Source organism: Aedes albopictus, chromosome 3 (genome assembly GCF_035046485.1).
Source record: "Aedes albopictus strain Foshan chromosome 3, AalbF5, whole genome shotgun sequence".
NCBI classification, from domain to species: Eukaryota; Metazoa; Arthropoda; class Insecta; order Diptera; family Culicidae; genus Aedes; species Aedes albopictus.
Window position 1 is genome coordinate 399,156,262 of NC_085138.1, and position 21,831 is coordinate 399,178,092.

General features: G+C 39.4%; 1 protein-coding gene across 8 annotated transcripts in view; it reads left to right on the forward strand.

Moving 5' to 3' along the window:
- Positions 1-7,449, forward strand: part of LOC115253497 (venom dipeptidyl peptidase 4) — a 536,181-nt gene extending 528,732 nt beyond the window's left edge. For all 8 annotated transcript variants that reach the window (XM_062856060.1, XM_062856059.1, XM_062856061.1 and 5 more), the window contains exons 3-7: positions 4,120-4,605; positions 4,668-5,679; positions 5,753-6,301; positions 6,370-6,581; positions 6,709-7,449. In XM_062856060.1, coding sequence (XP_062712044.1) covers positions 4,120-4,605; positions 4,668-5,679; positions 5,753-6,301; positions 6,370-6,581; positions 6,709-6,807 — 2,358 coding nt within the window. In that variant the 3' untranslated portion in view covers positions 6,808-7,449. The remainder of the gene's footprint in view (positions 1-4,119; positions 4,606-4,667; positions 5,680-5,752; positions 6,302-6,369; positions 6,582-6,708) is intronic.
- Positions 7,450-21,831: the final 14,382 nt, after the last annotated feature.

Genomic DNA, 21,831 nt, shown 5'->3' on the forward strand with positions numbered 1-21,831 from the left:
TTGAAAATGCATTTAATAAGTGCATTCTCTAGTACATGCTCTAAATTCCCGCACGCATAGACCTCCCCATCTGAACAGCACCGCAGCAGAGCTACGCTCTCTAAAATAAAAGCTCTCATTTTTGAGTAGCGCCCATGCCGCTCAGGGACTGTGTTGGAAACACACATTTTTTTAAATTGCTCGCACGCTCACATTTTTGCAAAATATCAATATTTTTCGGTATTTGAAGGTGGTTTATAAACCCAGTGAGGTTGCCATGTCGAAATTATTGCAAAATACATGCTCATATGAGCGTACGAGCAATTTTAAAAAAATGTGTGTTTCGAACACAGTCATGTGCGGCATGGATGTTTACTAAAAATGTGCAGGCCGAACACATTTTTGAGCGTAGCCGTTTTTGCGTGCGAGTGCGAAGGATTTAAAGGGATGCTCTTGTAAATACACTTTTGTCAGCGCTTTCGCTCCGTCTAAAACGTGTATAGTGCGCGTCAAACTGAATATGGCACAGAAGCCACACTCCGCCTCGAAATCTTCCACAGGCGGGGATACAACGCGACAAAGAGCGAACTCGTTCTCTGTTCGCGACGGCAGCACCAGCAGCTGCCGTCGTCCTCATACCGTAGAGCAACATCACACGAACGCACGAACGGATGGGGTGATGACCATTATTTTGGCATGGTGTTGATGCAATTTGGAGCGATATTTTCAAAATCATTTTCTAGCTAATCTACAAAAGATAGAGTTTTGCTGTCAAAGAAACATTTTTAGAGAACAAGTTCGTGCGTGTTTTGTAGAAGAACTTTTTTAACAGAAGTTTTGTTTTCATATTAAAATCATCAAAAATGTCTGAAAAAGAGCTGTTTTTTTCGACATGTTTTGCATTGTTTTGAAAATTTAAGCCTTTTAGACTAATTTTACAAAGTTCACGTCCAAGAGGCTAAGATAGTAGAAGTCACTAGCTTTCAATTCGAGCGTTGACATTGATGGTACGACTGATAGTTTAGTAGATAGAGGGTTTCAAAGATGAGCTAAATTAAAAAACTTAAAATGTGATTAACTCACTTAGCAGTGATCTCCGACCCCATGTTCCTTGGGCACTTTTTCATAACTCATGGAGACCTATTCACCCTAAAAATATCAGCACTCCGGAAACAAACACCCTGTATGACGCCGAAATATTCGTAAAAAAAACACATAAGCAATCACTAAAGACAGGGTATGTGTTCCATCAGTAATCTCCCCTATTCATCCTAGGGAGCATCCATTTAGTACGTCACGCTAAAATTCGGATTTTCAGACCCCCCCTCCCCCCTTCGTACGGGGTTTTCCCATACTTAATACATTGCTTGTCACACTTTCACAAACCCCCCCTCCCCCCTAGGACCGTGACGTACTTAATGGATGGCCCCCTATTCGAAAACAAGCGATTACGGCACCGATTAATTCCGTTCTTTTTGTTTTCATGCGTGCTCACTCGTAAGGGGCTGTCCATAAACCACGTGGTCATGAGGGGGGGTTTCGGTCAATGACCATTTTGTATGGAAGAAAAAAAAATTGTATGGACTAATGACCACGCGGGGGGGGGGGGGGGGGGGGTTTGAGAAGTCCCAAAAAAATGACCACGTGGTTTATGGACAGCCCCTAACAAAATATACAAAAATAATAAACAAAACAAACAACGCTTCAATTCTTAATTTTTCGTAGGATGAAAATGGGAGCCACATGTTTAATAAGGAAACCAGTACCCTATAATAAGAGGCACTCCCGCCCTTCCAAAATCATAGAGCTGTGTTTTTTTCTTACACGAATTCCCCATTCCATAAAAGTGCTTTTTTACACCTATGGGGGAGATAAAGCTCGGAATACTTATTCACAATCACAAGGGCAATTTTACTAAAATTCTCGAGTGCGCGAGAGCTTTTCCTATATTTGGCAGAGCGGAAGATAATAGTTAGTATGCGAAGTAGTGCATTTCAGAAATTAACATTTGTTTGAAACAACAAAAATGTTAATTCTGGACGAACATTTGAAAAGGGCCTATCTGCTTTTTGTAAACAAACATGTTTCTGTCTCTGTAGGGCCCATCTGCATCCACCCACGCACATCAACACCCTTAACAGATAGCTTGAAGAACACTCTTTCTGATAAGGGTGTTGATGTGCGTGGGTGGATGCAGTTGGGCCCTACAGAGACAAAAACATGTTTGTTTACGCAAAGCAGATAGGCCCTTTTCAAATGTTCGTCCAGAATTGTTTCATTGTTGTTGGTCAGATTTGCTTCATTGTTGATTGTTCAGGTCAGAAAACACTGCCAAAACCAGTTCTTTCAAACCAAACTATGTCTTTCGTAACAACGTTTAGTATAACAAACGAAATAGTTTGAAATTACCTAATCTTGTGTTGTTTCCTGGAAAATTTTTGGTAGTACAAACAACCGTCCTGCATTTAAAACTTTTTAGAAATTTCTAGAGAAGTACCTAGGGGGCATCCATTTAGCACGTCACGCTAAAATAGGAATTTCCAACCCCCCCTCCCCCCTTCGTACGGGTTTTCCTATACCTAATACATTGCTTGTCACACTTTTCAGAACTCCCCCTCCCCTCTCTAAGCGTGACGTACTTTATGGATGCCCCCCTAGAAGATCTTCTGGAAGCAATCCATTGCTGTAAATCTTGGAAGAATCTTCAAAGGAAACTTTTCGAGGAATACCCAGCAAGAATTCCTCGAGGAATCATCAGAACGAATTCCTCGAGGGATCCACAACAGGAAATACTAGAAGTATCTCCAGTTGGCATATTGCTGGAGGAGGAAATCCAACAGGAATTCTTGAAGAAATCCCCAGAAGAAATTTCTGTAGGAGAACCGTCAGATGATGTCCCTGGAGGAATCCATAGATGGAGATGCAGGAGTATCCCAAACAAGAAATATCTGGTCTGCCTATGATTTCCAGCAACAAACTGTTTAAGAACAAAAAAAAACAAATATGAATGACATACATGAAAAGATTTTAGAAAATGAATGCCTCTGGGTGGTTTTAAGATGAGGACCTCTTGATGAGATATCCGAATGTTTTTTAAACAAATAAAAATTTGTACACAGTTTTAAGTGCTGAAAAATCTAACAACTGAATCACATTGGGTTTATTTCAATTGGAATTGCACCCCAGTAAAACAATATTGTGAATTTAGCATCAAATTGGTGTCGGAAGTAACTTCATTGACTTCCACTGGCTTTCCTGTGTGTTAAACATAACGTCGGAACTAGTGCGCTGAATAGAGCATCAGATTCACTGTACAGCGCACTACTTCCGATGTTATGTTTAACGCACAGGAAAGCAAGCGGAAGTCAATGAAGTTACTTCCGACACCAATTTGGTGCTAAATCCACAATATCACATCTTATGGGATATCACTTCGTATAGATGGTATTCAAGATAATGACCATTTGGAAATACTCACATGCAAAATGGTACCCTTTCTTGTAAATGTGGCAGATCACACATTCCTTTCACTATCCAATAGCTTTTTGTTTTCCTATAGATCCTGGTTGATAACCAGATGTCTTACTTTATCATCTTGATAAGTTCAGCTCCTGGTAGATGTTTCATGTTTTTTGAAAATAACACAACCGTTCCATTTCCTCATACTTCATTTTCGCCTAAAAAGACACACACATGAGAAGCCCAGCTAATACAATTGCAGTTAATATATAAATTACTAATACTGACTGATTTCTGCGTGTTCTTGACAATGATAAAATTTTAAGTATCTATAAAATAACTGTAAGAGCTAACATAGACGACACCTCAAAAGATTGATAAGTCAATCATTTTCCGAAAAATGATTGATAGCTAACTGGCTTAGTACAATGTGCAATAATTGGTCTGCACTGTCTGATGTCGAGGAACCTTATCTTGAACGATTCAGATAATTTAGCTGAATTGAAGCTTTGAGGAGATTAAATTTTATGGCAGTCTCGTGGGTTTGAATTAAACACCCTCGCACTGCAATATAATAAGATACGTGGTCTTTGGTATTCAATACAATTGCCTCGGCAGATAATATTTCTCATTACTAATCGTTTCCACCTTTGTTTTCTTCTTTCTCACGCGTACTTTTAGGAGCTAGTTGGTTCGAAGAAGCGTAACACCAAGAAATATCTACTCATAGGCGGCGGAGTAGCGATAGTGCTGGCTGTTGTGATCACCCTCGTCGTAGTGTTCACCGGAGATGATTCAAGCGACAATGGCGATAACAGTCCGATCGTGTCCGGTGGAGATCCGATCACGTTGGAGGATTTCCTCACCGGTAAGCTGTCGGCACGAGGTTTCAACGGTGCATGGTCTCCGAGCGGAAAAGTGATTTCACGGGACGATGTTGGACGAGTGCTGGCATACGATCCGGCAACGAACGAGACCAAAACACTACTGGATGAACAGCATGAGGATCTGCTGCAGGGATTCAAGTTCGATCTGTCGGCTGATGAGCGATACCTATTGGTGGCTAGGGGATACAGCAAGATCTTCCGGCACAGTTTTCTGGCCGTGTACGACATTGTTGATCTTCAGAACAATCGCGTCATTCCGATCAATGTCAATGGTGAAAGGGTGAGATGGAGTATGATGCAACTATCATCTGTTTTTGGTCTAATCAAACTTTCAAATTTCAGAAAGCTCTCAATGTAGTAGAATGGAGTCCAGTGGGAAACTCATTCATATTTGTGTTCCTCAACAATCTGTACTATAAGGCGTCACCCGATGCTCAAGAGCTTCAGATCACGAATGACGGTGAGGCCAGCATCTACAACGGAATCCCGGATTGGGTCTATGAGGAAGAAGTGTTCTCCACGAACCTCGCCACGTGGTTCTCAACCGATGGTCAGAAGCTTGCATTCATTAGGTTTAACGACACCACCACACGACTGATGAAAATTCCTATCTACGGCCCACCTGGTCATCCGGAATTCCAATATCCTCATGAACTTGCTTTGCACTATCCAAAGGCTGGAACACCCAATCCCTCTGTAAACCTCTATCAGGTGGATCTTGTGAACCCGTCAGTTAAGACTGAAATAAAGCCGCCAGTTGCACTGGTGACCCCAGAAAACGATCACATCATTACGTCCGTTGGCTGGGCTAGCAACAACCGTCTGATAACCATTTGGAAGAATCGGGTCCAGAATCACGCAATCGTTACGACGTGTGATCAAAACAATAACTGCGGTGAAATTCAAGATATCCGTGTCGATGGGGGCTGGTTGGAGTTGTTCAGTGCACCCGTGTTCAATAAAGATGGATCACAGTTTGTGATCATTAAGTCCCAGGATCAACCCGATGCAGGCGGTTACAATCACATCACTATGATGTCTACCCAAACCAGAAGTAGCATGGCGTTCACCAGCGGAAAGTACGTGGTGCAGGAGATTCTTTTGTGGGAACCGGAAACCAATCTGATCTTCTATGCTGCCAATACCGAGGAAGACTCGCACGTGCTGCACATCTTCGCAGTACAGGGCCACTCTGGTGCCAAACCTATGTGTTTGACTTGCACGGTTGGGTCGAGCCCGAAGCAGTCCTACTTCAATGCACAGATGAGCAAGAAGGGTAACTATATTGTGCTCGAAGCTAAAGGGCCGGGCGTTCCCTGGTCGGAGATGTTCGAATGGAGTTTTGCCAATGGTGGTAAGTTGTGCGAAATGATGTCCCCATCAATATCTATTTAACGTATATCTTTCTAAACTAATTCGCATTTTAGCTGTCAGTCTAAAACCCGTCAAGACGCTGGAAACGAATACCGAGCTGAGAAACCGTTTGGAAGGCAAATCCTTGCCGACCGTGCAGTACCACGAAATCGACTTGGAAAATGGATTTACCTCCAAGGTGATGCTGCTGATTCCACCTGGTGCAGATCTTAGTGGCAAAACGAAATACCCGCTGCTCGTCGACGTCTACGGAGGTCCCAACTCCTATTCGGTAACCAGCTCTTGGTCGATTGGCTGGGGTCATCATATGAGCTCGAACCGATCGGTGATCTACGCCAAGATTGACGGTCGGGGGTCCGGCCTGCGAGGGGACAAACTGTTGTTCCAAATCTACCGCAAGTTGGGAACGTTCGAAATTGAGGATCAGATTACGACGGCGAAGAAACTGTCCGAAAAGCTGCCCTTCGTTGATCCAGCCCGCGCTGCCATTTGGGGCTGGAGTTATGGAGGCTACGCATCGGCCATGGCGTTGGCCAAGGATGCCAATCGGGTTTTCAAATGTGCTGTCTCTGTGGCCCCCGTCACTGATTGGACGTTCTATGGTGAGCTTGTGGAACGTTTGCGACTTAGCTTTAACTTTATAATGATGTTTGATTTATTTTTCTTCCAGATTCCATCTACACCGAGCGCTACATGGGGCTGCCAACGGCGACAGACAACAAGCAGGGTTACGAGCAGTCTCGGCTGACGGCCATGTACGAAAAGTTCCGGGATCGGAAGTACATGCTGGTGCATGGAACTTTCGATGACAACGTCCATTATCAACAGGCTATGCAGCTCGCACGGGCGTTGGAAACCCACGATATTATGTTCAAACAAGTGGTAAGTACAAAGTAATCATGTAGGTAGAATGGATCCTGCAGTACCAAGTTATTTCTTGATTAAAAGGGTGAAGACCATGTTAGAAATAATGAGGACCAATGTTATATATAATAATTTCCTCCCACAGAGCTACCCGGATGAAGACCACAGCCTCGCCGGAGTGCGACCGCATCTGTACCACACGCTGGGCCGGTTCTTCAGCGAGTGCTTCGACCTGCGGGACTGACATGGCCTTCTGGCCGAAGACGGCGAGCACCAAATGTACTTCATACCGGACAATGATTCCTTTGTCCCTAAAGACTTATCCAGCCTTCTGCGGGAGTTCCACCTGCAAAAAGTCACAAATGGCAGCATGCCCGTCTTGTAAATAGGTTTTAAAACTAAATAGTCCATTTCGGCGTACACCGCGCTACTGTAAATAGTGGACCGACTTCTTGGGATGTAAATGTTATTTTCTAATGTGTCCTGTGGCGTCTGAAATGTACATTGTACAGCTAATGCTACCCGGAACAGGTTTTGTGATACTACACGACCATCAACCATTATGATAGAAACCCATATCTGCAGCACAAAAAGTAACAGAAACCACATCATATGCCAAGTTTTACAAATTACATAAATACTAGTCAGTATTCAGAAGAAGAACGTGTAAAGTTTTCACCTTTCTGTTTTTTTTTGCTACACATATTATAGATAGTTACGACCGATATGTTTTATGAATAGATTCGTTTTTTAATCCAAATTTTGATGTTCTTCGGAGCGGTGTTCTGAATGAATGTTTTACAACTTGTATGAGCTGTGTTAAATGGTAGGTCACAAATTGTAACTTGTTATTTAAATGTTGATAAATAAACAATTTCATACAGAATTCCTCGACGTTAATTTAATATCACATCCACAAGACCATTTGCCACAAACTTTAAGCCTTTCCTTCCCACGACTTTGAACGACCATTTCAATGCCGAAAAAGAGTTTTCGAAGAAAGTGCTTGAAAGTTATTGCAAGAAGTTATTCTTTTTTCTTTATACTGACTGAAACGGCATACTTTTCCACACTCAATGCAACTGTTTGATGCACAACCTAAGCTGTATGGTAAAAGCTTGCAAATCTGGAACGGTTATAGCACGGCTTGGTTGACCAAATTTCGTGTCTAGCATGATGGAGCACGTGGTTGTTCCCATTGATCCCCCGCGAAGCACGATGGTACTGTTGTAAATGATCAAATTCTATAGAATATTGTGAATATGGCCGCTTGGCAAGATGGGTCACCTTCAATTTTAAGCGTATTTGGTTTCAAGAGCAAACTTATGAGTCTCTGACAGATTTTAAGCGCTAAATCCGAATTCGTGCTCAGATTTGCTTCAGCACGCCACAATTTTAAGCTATACCCACCATGGATATACCTCAATTTATAGGGTAAAATGTGTGATTTTGGGCTTTTTTGACTGCAAGATTCGACTGTTAAAAGTGCAGTAACAATCATTTGCGACTGTAAAAATGAATATACGATTTCATTCACTTCGTATACGATGCAAGTGTGACGCAAACGATCAATATACAATATTGTTATAGTTGTATACGATTTCGCCGATTTTCATCATACCTTCAGGTAGCAAGATCGATTTAGCAGATTCATATACGATGTGAAACGACGATATCCACGATTTAAAGAAATCATATATACGATGCTAGCGAACTTGCAGCTTGACACTAAGAATGTATGTTTTTTTCACGATTCTATCCGATTCTGTGCGATCCTACCGATAGTATCTCGCACCTTTTATGATTCTAGACGACTATGTGAAACAAAATCGCAATTGAAATTCAATTTGGCATGAAATGCGATTTTACGCAATCATTGTCTACAAATATACATATTATTATACAATTCTGATTCAATATATGAAAATATACGATTTTTTCCACACAATGATTTACGATATGTGGTTGGCTGGGTAACCTGGTAAATGCCAGTAAAGGGCAACATATATCAGTGTACCCTACCTTGCGTCATCGGCGCAGTTAGTCGTGGAGCGTGCGACCGTGCCGAGCTCTCGACGCATACTGAAATAGACACCAGCAAACAGACTGCTTGGTGGCTAGGTATGCGGAGTGCGAGAGTAAGTCTCGGCTTCAAATAAAAATAATACGCTCTCACTTGTAGTTGTTGGGCACAAATGAGGCTGTGTTGTGGATTGACATCTAAGCCGAAAAGAGAAATGGTTCTTGAAAAAGTGAAAGTTCATGGTGAGGGCTCGGGTTCAGTTTGGCTTTCTATTCCGCAGAATTATCACCTGTTCTGTGGCTTAGTTGGTTAAAGCACCGGTCTAGCGAATACGGGGTCGTGGTTTCAAGAGCAAACTTATGAGTCTCTGACAGATTTTAAGCGCTAAATCCGAATTCGTGCTCAGATTTGCTTCAGCACGCCACAATTTTAAGCTATACCCACCATGGATATACCTCAATTTATAGGGTAAAATGTGTGATTTTGGGCTTTTTTGACTGCAAGCCATTGAGCATGGAAATTATTTTTTAAAGCAATCAAAGTATGAATTGGACAATTAACACCTAAATTAACATGATATGCCAAATATTTCGTTTTACCAAATCAAATTTCATAGTTTTAAGCATTTTAAGTTGGGTACTGAACTTGCAAGCAAGTTTCGGAGACTGAGAGCTTGTAGTCTCGTCCTGTCCTCGAAAAAAAAACATATATATTATCGTATTTCGTTGAAAAAATCTGAATTATCTAAAACGTGACGCATCTTGACCCGCACTTTTTTCTCGACGCAAAATCGGTCACTTTTAAAAACTGTTAGTTCAAAAGCATGTTTTTTTTTTATTTTATGAACTTCTTATCGACTTTTAGCATAGCTAAATAATGTATTGAAGAGTAAAGGACGAATACAAACCAATACAATTTGTATTTAACAAGGTTATGATGATTCATCCTTAGGTGACCCGTCAATGGTTAAAGTACTAATCGATCATTTATTTAATGTTGCGCTCTCAAACTCAATCAATTCTGAAACAAGCAACTAGGTACTGCTCTGATTAATTGCGTTCTTTTTGTTAAGAGAGGAGGTTTACTGCTAACCAAACTATGGAACGAAGCGTGCTGTTTGTTTGTTTTCAATCCATTATTTTAAGTGGGATGAAAATGGCAGTACTTAAAAATAGAACTGATACCCTATATAATTCAGGATATGGCAATGGGTACACACTAAGCGCAAAATACCGCAAACAACTTAATACATGCACAGTGTGCACACATTCAGCTTGAGAGTGTATCTATAAAGTACAAAAGCTTGCAACGAGCTTTCATTTCAAATTCACCACATGGTGAACAAGCTCGGTGTTGATTCGTCTTATTCAAGCTAGGGCATTCATAAAGATTTCTGTACCATGGCTGAGCTGGTATTACTCTCAAAAATCTAAAATCTCGCGTGTTTCACTCCGTTTTAGCTTAACCCTCAGATGTTTAGATGCACCACGATGGCGTAGTCTACGTTGAGCGAGCCTGTGTAGGTTATATTGACCCCAACATCCTACTAGGGTTAAAGTGGCGCTACTCATTGGCAATGATTGTCCCTTGGATTATCCCACTTCAAGCTGGCACTGTGTGTAAAGGGGATTTTTTTTTTCACTACCGTACAAATTGGGCCGAAGGGTCTCAGATTTCCATGAAACTTTTTCGACAGGCAGGGCTCATGGATATACCCGGGTAGAGGCTAATGGCAAACAAAGGACAAAATAATAACTGGTTTTGCCATCATATCTCGTTTTGCCATTCTTCTGTTATTATGAAAAACTTAAAATGGCAAATCAATAGCAAAATATACAATCATAGCATGGAGCGGACCTGGTGTGATGGTTAGAACACTTTACTATCACGCTGAGGACCTGGGATCGAATCCCACTCCCGACAAACTCGCAAAATGTGAGTTCTTCCTTCGGAAGGGAAGTAAAGCGTGGGTCCCGAAATGAACTAGCCAAGGGCTAAGAATCTCGTTAATACAGATAAAAAAAAAACAATCATAGCAAATCTTGTCATTGATGTGTTATTAATGAATAATGCTAAATAACACATCAAAAACAAAAATTACTATTATGGTAAAACTTGCAATTTGGCACCTTTTATAATGAATTGTATAAAATATCAAAACAATAACATAATTTACATTCCTAGCTAAATTTGCCATTATTTTGATATTGTGAGAAATTATTTATAAACATTAGGCACCATTACATATTTTACTCTTAATATACCATTAACTATTATGTATATTGTATATTTCAAGCATAACTTTTCAATTCGACGTATCTCGCTACTTTGAAATAATAACTGAATCTACCATTATTTTAAAATTGAATTTGAACAACTAAACCTACCATTATTTTGATCGCTACATAAACAGCTAAATTTGTTCTTATTCTGTTATCAATAACTCAAGAATGTCATATTTTGTTATTCACCGATAACAGTTAATTTGGGCCTTATTTTGTTATCAATATCTCAATAATAACTTATTTTGTTCTTCAATTTAATCCGCATGCTTTACCATTACTTTGTTATTGCAATGGCAAAATAAGTTATTTTTAAGTTTTTCTGCTACCAAAACTTTGTTATTATTTTTGTTATTTTAACTCTTATTTCAAACAAACAAATAACACATTTTGCCATTCAAACATTCTGTATGTTCGGGTACCCGGGTAGAGGCTAATGGCAAACAAAGGACAAAATAATAACTGGTTTTGCCATCATATCTCGTTTTGCCTTTCTTCTGTTATTATGAAAAACTTAAAATGGCAAATCAATAGCAAAATATACAATCATAGCAATTCTTGTCATTGATATGTTATTCATGAATAATGCTAAATAACACATCAATAACAAAAATTACTATCATGGTAAAATTTGCAATTTAGCATATTTTATAATGAATTGTATAAAATATCAAAACAATAACATAATTTACATTCCTAGCTAAATTTGCCATTATTTTGATATTGTGAGAAATTATTTATAAACATTAGGCACCATAACATATTTTACTCTTAATATACCATTAACTATTATATTGTATATTTCAAGCATAACTTTTCAATTCGACGTATCTCGCAAAAGTAAACAAATCCGGATTCTCAGCTGTGTGTTTGATTCGCAATAGATTCTATTTGATGCACATCAATTTATGTTAATTTAGAACTCAAACAATGAATAAAAATAGCTCATTTTACCTTTTTTCTGCTACTTTGAAATAATAACTGAATCTACCATTATTTTAAAATAGAATTTGAACAACTAAATCTACCATTATTTTGATCGCCACATAAACAGCTAAATTTGTTCTTATCCTGTTATCAATAACTCAAGAATGTCATATTTTGTTATTCACCGATAACAGTTAATTTGGGTCTTATTTTGTTATCAATATCTCAATAATAACTTATTTTGTTCTTCAATTTAATCCGCATGCTTTACCATTACTTTGTTATTACAATGGCAAAATAAGTTATTTTTAAGTTTTTCTGCTACCAAAATTTTGTTATTATTTTTGTTATTTTAACTCTTATTTCAAACAAACAAATAACACATTTTGCCATTCAAACATTCTGTTTTAATGGTAAAATTTGCCATTCTTTTGCCATTAAGCTCTACCCGGGTATGAACATAAAAAATTGAGAAAAATTCAGAGTCTCATGTTTTCCCGGAAAACACAGGTGGAAATTCTTTGTTTTCCTTTGACACTACTTACTTTGAAAAATCATAACTCAAGAACGAAGCATCGTAGAAACAAAGTTTTTTTTTTTAGAAAATGAAAGCAAATTTTCTCAGATATCAAAAAAAAAAAATATTAACTGGAAAAAGTTTTTCTCAAAATTTTCCACATTTTTTTCGTAAAAAAAAGCCGGAAAAACTGTGCCCGAACTCGTAGAAAATTTTCAAAAAAATATTATTGAGAGGTCGTGGGTTCGAATCCCACCAGAACGCGATTTTTTTCAAAAATTCATCCCTCAATTTGTCAATTAGCAACATTCTGTGTCTTCTAACTACAAGTTTTGCCCGTGTAGCTGCCGGCTTAGAATAGCACTACGGACCACCTGTTCCGGGGGTAAAAGTCCACCAAACAGGTAACCCCAATCCAAGGTGTCAGGCGACCCGTGCTGAGGGATGAATGGTTGAGGGGGTTTAAAAGATGCTCGATCTTTAACGGAGCCCGTAGCGTGGGTAGATCGCCTTTTTGGGTTGCGTTGCGGTGATATATCTACCAAACCGAAATCTAGTGTCGTCCTATTTTTCAATTTTGGAACATGTGTTCTGGTAATTCAAGGAATCATAGTATTTAGTCCTCACTACTGGTGTTTTGGTGACTTCCAGTTTTTGAATAAAACTGAGTTTACCAACTTTACTTTGCATATACTGCCCATATTCGCATAGTCGATGTAACCACCAACGTCTGCTCTGATGGAAAAACACGATTTTATAGTTTTTTTTCCGGATTTACATATGCACCGACTATTTGAATGAAATAATCTGTCAGTTTCGTGGATTACAGCTACAAAAAGTGAGCCGCAATGATTTTAAGATGTTTCATGTATTTTTTCCATGTTTAAAACGTATACGTCAGTTTATGCGACCATTCAGTCGTTTTGATGAATGATTACACGGATAAGTTGACGTAACAACCAGATTGCTATGACCGTTATGTCAGCTATTACGGTACCCGTTTTCTGAACACGTGTTAGATTTTTTTCCGGAATGTCCGTCTTCTTCTTCTTCTATATGACTCTACGTCCCCACTGAGACTTGGCCTGCCTCGCTTCAACTTAGTGTTCTTTGAGCACTTCCACAGTTATTATTTGAAGGGCTTCCTTTGCCTGCCATTGCATGCATTTGTATATTGTGAGGCAAGTGCAATGATACACCATGCCCAGGGAGTCGAAAAAAATTTCCCGACCGGAACGGGAATCGAACCCGGGTTTCCGGCTGAATGTCCGTATTCGTGCGTTAAATACATTTTTTGTTGATAAGCAGTAGTCCCGACTCGAAAGAAGATGTTCTAACAGTGGTTTCAGAAAAAAGCTAACACGTCACATTCTGAAAATGTGAACTATCTGATAGTGCGGTCGAGCGTGCCATAAAGCGTGGGCATCGTAGTAAGATTCACAGTTGGTCGGATTTAAATCAGACCGGACCAACTGTTTTTCAATGATTATGGGAAAATGTCCTGCAAGAAATTGGGATATCAAAGCATGTGCATTATTTCTTGAAATACTATGATTCCTTGGCTTATCTTTACCTGTCTAAAAAATCGCCTAGTCCAATTGGACTTTACGCCGACCAGTTTTTTTATTTCGTTTAACCTTCACGTACCCGACCCCCGACAACTCATTTTCAAAATTCTGGCATTTCATCAACTATCATCCGATTTTTTTGAAGTCGCCCTCAATCGATCATAAATTGGTGATAGTTTATTACACCCAAGTGGCCATGCAATATCCAGAACCATTCCGGAGATATCCCGGATTGTACTGGGGTCAGGGGGTGGAGGAGGGGTCTGTTTTGAAAAGTGACTTAAAGTGATTTTTTCGTGTGTCATTTTGTTTGAGAGGCGCCCCGCGGAACCTGTTCCAAGTGTTCCGGAGCGGCCACATCAGTGGATACATACTTCAGTCATTTTTTTCTGCCCCACTCTCTCGAAATCATGAAGATAGATACGTCGCACGGCATGTTTTGGTAGCAAAACAGAAATGTCCTCGATGACACCCCCGTGGAACCTTTGCTAGATGTTTCGGGGTGGTCATATTTGTTGATACAGACTTCAGGGTACCATTTCTGACTCAGCCATTCGAAATCATGAAGTTTGATATGTCGCACGACATGTTTTGGATGAAAACCAGAAATGTCCCCAACGAGGCCCCCGCGGAACCTGTCATGGTGATCCGGATGGGCCAACTTATTCAAATCTGGTTATCGAAGTTGTGTTTTATTGTTCGCAATGAAAATTCCGCTGAAAATCAATGATTTAAACACAGTAACACAGGAAATAATCACTTTTAGCCATTTTGGGCACCCCCCTGACCCCAGTAAAATCCGGAATATCTCCGGAATGGTTCTGGAAATTGCATGGCCACTTGGGTGTAAAAAACTTGCACCAATTTATGATCGATTGAGGGCGACTTCAAAAAAACTGGATGAAAATTGACGAAATGCCAGCATTTTGAAAATGAGATGTTGGGGGTCGGGTATGTGAAGGTTAATGTGTACAAAATACCGAAACTAACATTAATCCCCAGGCTCTGCGATAGATCCTAACGGCTTCTTCCAATGCACCTTGCAATTAAGGCAGTCTATGTTGAAAAGGTTATTTTATGCCGTTTCCAAAATATGGTGTTGTTCGTAACTATTAATTAAAAAATACCTTAGTAATATTTACAATTTTTTGAGATTTACTTGATAAACTGAAACATTAAGTGTCACCCGCGGGCCTCATTTATTTTTTCTCATATTCGACAAATTAAGAAATGTTACGAAACAAATTTCATTTTAATAACCTGCTACTATTCCTCTACACTAAGTTTTTACAATTAAATTAGTAAATATCAAAAGCTCATACACCCTACGCCTAATCAGATAGATATGGATTTAATTTAACTAAGTTTTTTAGGATGTTTACGACTGGGAAGAAATGTTAAGCTGTTGTGGCTTTCTCAGTCTAACAGGATTAAAACGGCTATGCCAAACTCCTGACCGTTGCACTTTTGTTAGACTGAAAAGCCACAACAGTTCAGTAGTATTGTTTCAATGATGGTTTTGAAACAAAACGTAAAACTTATAATAGTTTTGCTGTGGAATGATTTTACTCGTGGCTAACCACGAGTTTACTATTTCATTAATCAATCAGGTGCCACAAAAACTCACGTTTCGGGTTTCAACGAGTTTGCTTCAAGCACTTAGTAAGTAGCTGAAAGGGGGTTTGAGGAGTTTACGTCGTAATTCAGAGGAAACGATAGAGATCTACCACAACCATCCATACAAAAAATATAACTGTTCATACATGAGGTGTTTGGATTCTATACTTAGGAGATTTGACAAACACCCATTTTAGAGTAATTTAAAGTAAGCACGTTAACTGCGAACAATACTCGTCGCTAACCAGGATCACGGCATATGGCGGCGTTGCATGAACTACGAATTGTACCAAGTATGTAAATTAATCGATACAGTATGAACCCAATTTTGTCAGCCCTACAAACTTTTTGCTCTCATTAACTTACGGTCAAACTTTAACTAATTCAATCATGTTCATCACTAAACTACTGCTTGAAAATCTACTTAGATATTTAAGGAGAACAAAAAATGTGTCCCCGAAACAGGCTGACAAAATCGGTTAACTGATGTATAATGAAGCGGATAAAACACGGCAGGCTGCGGTGGGCTGGGTACATAGCTCGTATGCCAGAGAAATGACAAACTCATACCATATTAGCAGAGATCCAGGAAGGAGCCGTTGGCTTCGTGGTAGGGCGCGCACGTTGGTCTTTTAGGTCTTCCTCAACTGCATTTTGCAACCCTAAGGGGCTCCAAAATCTCAGGGCGACTGGAATAGAGGTGTGCGCCGCCGCGCCGCGCCGCGCCGATGAGAAATCGGCGTGAATCGGCGTGCGGCTCCCCAAGCCAACAAGAATCAAAAATACTATATTGTTTAAACGGGGATAGGAAAAGGGGGGTTATACCCATGCACTGGTGGAAAAAGTTTATGGTTATGGTGTTTGAAGCCGATCCAGGAAGCATCGGCGTGTCGGCGTGGCAAACGGCGGCGGCGGCGGCGTGAAAACCGCACGCTGATCGGCGTATCCTTTCTCAGAAAGGCTACCATCATCAAAACCAAAAAATTTCTGCAGCAGCACATAGCTAGATGTCCATTTGTTGCAATCCAATCATTAAAAAGTAGTTTACTTTGTTCATAATTGTTTGAGAAGCCCCACGCCGATGCACGCCGATTTTACGCCGAATATTCGGCGCACACGTCTAGACTGGAAGCGATTGATCCAGGACTAAGACCAGTGGAAACGATTACTTCAATCGGCGTAGACTCACCATTACGAGTTGTAGGCTTTCAAGTATCAATTTGTTAAATTATTCGCATGTTGTTGTCAAAGCATCATAAATGTTTCAGTATCTACAATGCATCCATAATAAGTATTAAACACAATTGATAATATTCACTATGAAAGTTGTTGATATTGAAAATGATTTTCAGGCATCTGAAATCAAATAATTAGATATCTCAAATATAAATTATGTTTATGTCAATAAATTATCCCAATAAATTGTGTTCAATCACGTTTTATGGGGAGATTTTAGTTTTCTTGTACACAGACGTCAGTATTGCGACCACATGGTGGTTACGTCAAAACGTTCTTTTCAATATACTCACATGTTTTAGAACAAACACATTTTTTTAATAATTGGAGCATATGCTATACATGGTGTAGGATATGTTAAGCTAAAAAAGTGGATTTTGACCTATGTGGCGTTTACGTCACCTATGCGAATATGGGCAGTATAGTTAAAAACCTCACCATCTGAGGCTAAACTAAATGCAAAGGAAATCAAATTGGGTTAGGGATCCATGTATGTACTAACTCGTCGAAGACTGGAAAGTGCTAGTACGCAAGGAACATACTAGAATCCTTATTACTGAACACGTGTTCCATTATTGGAATGATACTGTTGCTAATGTTAAAACCCGGGTCCTAAACTTCCTACTGGGGAGAATTTAGCAGTAAAACAAGGGCGATGCTAGGTTTCCGATGCATGGCCAATATCAGTACTCTTGTTTTGTTTTCTAAGAAAACAAAACAAAAACTGTATCAAAATCGATACTTTATTGCCCCTCAATGGCAACTGAGTAATGCGACATGCACTACACTAAGGATACGGGTAATGTCACAATAGATCTAAAAACTGGTCGCAGTGACAAACCCGAACAGGAATAAAAAAAAAAAAAAAAACTACAAGTTTTTCTGTATGTTTATGACATACCAGCTAACCTGGTAAATGCCAGTAAAGGGCAACATATATCAGTGTACCCTACCTTGCGTCATCGGCGCAGTTGGTCGTGGAGCGTGCGACCGTGCCGAGCTCTCGACGCATACTGAAATAGACACCAGCAAACAGACTGCTTGGTGGCTAGGTATGCGGAGTGCGAGAGTAAGTCTCGGCTTCAAATAAAAATAATACGCTCTCACTTGTAGTTGTTGGGCACAAACGAGGCTGTGTTGTGGATTGACATCTAAGCCGAAAAGAGAAATGGTTCTTGAAAAAGTGAATGTTCATGGTGAGGGCTCGGGTTCAGTTTGGCTTTCTATTCCGCAGAATTATCACCTGTTCTGTGGCTTAGTTGGTTAAAGCATCGGTCTAGCGAATACGGGGTCGTGGGTTCGAATCCCACCAGAACGCGATTTTTTTCAAAAATTCATCCCTCAATTTGTCAATTAGCAACATTCTATATCTTCTAACTACAAGTTTTTCTGTAAGGTTATTTTATAAGCTTTAAACGCTGAAATTTTTGAAATGCTTTATTTTTCGTTTTTGAGTTATGGCCAATTTTGTTGAATAATGTCCAAATGTGTCATAAAAGCCTTTTATATGTAAAATAATAACTCAAGACCGAAGCATCGTAGAAACAAAGTTATTTAATGAAAATGAAAGCAAATATTCTCAGAAGCAAAAAAAAAATATTAAATGGAAAAAGTTATTCACAAAATTTACCACCGTTGTGGAATTTCATAAAGAAAAGCCGGAATAACTATTTCCGATTTCGCGGGAAATTACCAAAAAAAAAAATTTTTGATTTCATAAGCTTGGATCGCTGAAACTTTTGGAATGCACTTTTTTTTCTTTCCTGAGTCATGGCCAATTTTGTGACAAATGACCATGTAAGCAAAGAATAAGAATATCAAGAATGCGCACTTCGCTGATGCTCGGGGGGACACTACCGCAGCGCTATCTGCGGATGAAAGTTCAACCTTCATGTGGTAGTGTGCGTTGCTGATTGTATGCAGATACCAAAACATACGCACACCACCTTCTCTTATGTCAAATCACGAACATTGTTACAGATAGCTTCCACCTTGATACGCTTAGAGAGATCATTTCAGTTCGTTTTTTTAATTCTTGAGGAAGTTTTCTATTATTTTCTAAAACAGAAATTCTTTGTTTCTACGATGCTTTGTTCTTGAGTTATGATTTTTCAAAGTAGTGTCAAGGGAAAACAAAAAATTTGCACCTGAGTTTTCCGGGAAAAAAATGTGACCCTGATTTTTTTTTTCATTTTTTTGTTCGTATATCCATGAGCCCTGCCTGTGGAAAACGTTTCATGAAAATCTGAAAACCTTCGGCCCAAACCCGTACGATAATAAAAAAATCCCCTAAAACAGTAAGACTTTTCGATTTCGGAGTAAGGTCAAGTCAGTCGCATTTTAGAAACGTTTTCTTCAATCGAGTTAAGAAAACCTAAAATTTCTCTTGTGTCGTTGATGGAGATGAAGTAGAGACGTTCGTTGATGAACACTTTGTCACATTCGCTACATTGCTAACGAGTTGTCCCACTGTTATCAAAAAGTATAAGAAAACATAAGACTGCCTAATCGATTTCTGAGTAAAACCAACTCAGTGACTGAGTAGATTTTTTTCACTGTGAACAGGTCGGAGAATATTAACAAATTTCGTGTAGTTCGAAAATATCATTAGATTAGGATTGTGCTACTTTTCTCCGAATGTTAGTTCCCCGAGTGCCCCATTTCCCGGAAAGCCGCTCCTCGAGTACCCCTTTTCCCAGAACAAAGATACAGCATCCGCTCGATAACTAAATGCTCTTTGAAGCAGTGAAACATCAAGAAATACCATTGCAGTTTTACTTTCAAACTTTGGAGGCACAAATCTGACGAACGAAGCATCGAACCAAGCCGCCCTTGTTTAACTTGGCTTTGCTCACTTGCAAAAAGAGGCAGCTTTTCCTAATCGAGCGCATTTGTTTACAAATTTTTAAGATCGGTGCTCTTGAAAACCTGAGTAGGGGTCCAAGTCGGTCATTGTGGCTGCCATGTTTGTATTTTCTGAAGTTTCTCCTTAACTGCACTGCTTTTTGCGCTCGATAGCTGGATTAAACCAATAAAAAGCAGTTGTCTGTCAAAAATAAACAAAAATGTTCAGTATGGTTGGCAAAGCGAGAAACAAAATACAAAATAACTGTAGTTTTCCATCACCGGAGATTCCATGTCTCAGTCCAGTTATCAAGCCGCGCTTGCAAATAATGTCGTAAGAGAAAATTATTTCAGATCGATTGAAAACTGAAATCTCTATAACACATTTGATTAGTTTAGCTATTATTAAAACGGAAAATAAATTCCGATTACAGAATGACGAAACTTCAATAATCATCCATGGTCTTTCAGCGGTGATTGTGTTTCACACTGGGGCAGAACGCTGTTTTGGACAGACAAAACCTCTAGTGCTCTGGATATCCACCCTAGAGGTTTGGTGTCTTCAAAGAAATGTTCAGAGAGTAAGAGCTTGCACTAAAATCTGGTTACATGATATTTGATCTAGACAAGTTGCGACTGAGCTAGATCAGTTTTAGCTTTTTATAGAAGCGCTCTAGAAGAAAAGCTTCCTCTGCAAAGTTGTTCATTCTGCTGTTTTTGACATTTCTTCTGAAGACACTTATATACTGTAAAATGCACACAAAAGGCACAGCGGGCCACTTTACTAAAAAGTCGATTGATTTGGCGCTGCTCAGGTCAATATATACCATATAAATGGATATCTAGATTTTTTTTTGAGAGGTAACTGAAGTAATAATATTGTTGCATTTATATACTCATACAATAGCGAAAGGTGGTGGAAACTAGACACTTCTATGAAGACACCAAACCTCTAAGATGGATATCCAGAGCACTAAAGGTTTTGTTTGTTCAAAAATAGCGTTCTGCCCCAGTGTGCGTTTGCAGCATTTGCTAGAGATTCGTCTAGGATTCCCTATGTCCCCTCATTTTAGGCCCCTAAACAAACACCTCTTTTGGTTATTACACATTAACTTTATGTTTCATATTGCTCAAATACTGTTTAAATTTTTTTTTGCTCATCCACTCGGGCATCCTTAATCCGGGCCTTAGAGTAACTCTGCAAAATTGCTAGAAAAATTCTTTGAAAAATTCTTGGAGTATTTTTTGTGAAATGACTGAGAATGAGCATGAGCATTGGTGACCATACACTTCGTAGTTACTACTCCGTGATTGACCTGAGCTAGCGAAATTGCACAGAGAACCGATAGGCTTGGGGCTTGGGATTTGCAACCATCCTCAATGTACACGTTTCGAGAACTCAAACTTTATTGGGTCAAAAACGGCGTCCTTACGGTCTACCGGGGAAGGAAAGGAATGTTAGTTCGACAACCGTTGCTACTAGAGGTTGTATGTACTACTGGACCCTCCACAGTTGTCACGGAAAGGAGTTTTGTTAGTAGGGAGGGAATGATAGTTGCATAGATCAAGGATACACTTTAGAAAGCAATGTGATTCATGCAACCGTACAGTATAAACACCAATGTGTCACCTCACAATTTGGAAGATTGGTGAGACCATTAAAATTTATGGAATGAAAAAGATTTTGCGTCACCTCGCAATTGGGAGGATTGGTGAACCAATATGCTACTTGCCATGAAATCGATATATTGAAACAATACGTTGTGCCGACACTAACAGTGACGGACCGCACATACTTAGATAAAATACTGGCGCATAATTATGGATCAATTCAGTGTGGCCAGCACTGTAAGGTGTCGAACTGTACAAAAATGCATTAGAATTCATTTAAAATAAAACAAAATTAATAAAAAATTTGGCCGATACTCGAAGTGAAAAGTACCGTCAAATGGGGTAACTTGCAACACTTTTCGACTTTGAAGCAATATCATTGAAAATCTAAACATTTGAAACATCCTGTGAAGCATCGTGTACGCTAATTACCCCGAGTAGAATACTATGCAACACTTGAGCTGTGTTGGTAAAATCACCAAACGTCTTTGGTGAGTAATTTTGATGAGTTGCACTGTCAGTTTTTTGTTGCGCGTGATTAATTCAAATGTTGCATGCTTGGATGGAAAATCAAGGTAACCCATTTTTGAAAAGTAGCAAAACAAACGTCAAAGATTTGAATGTTTCACGGATGTTATTGTAA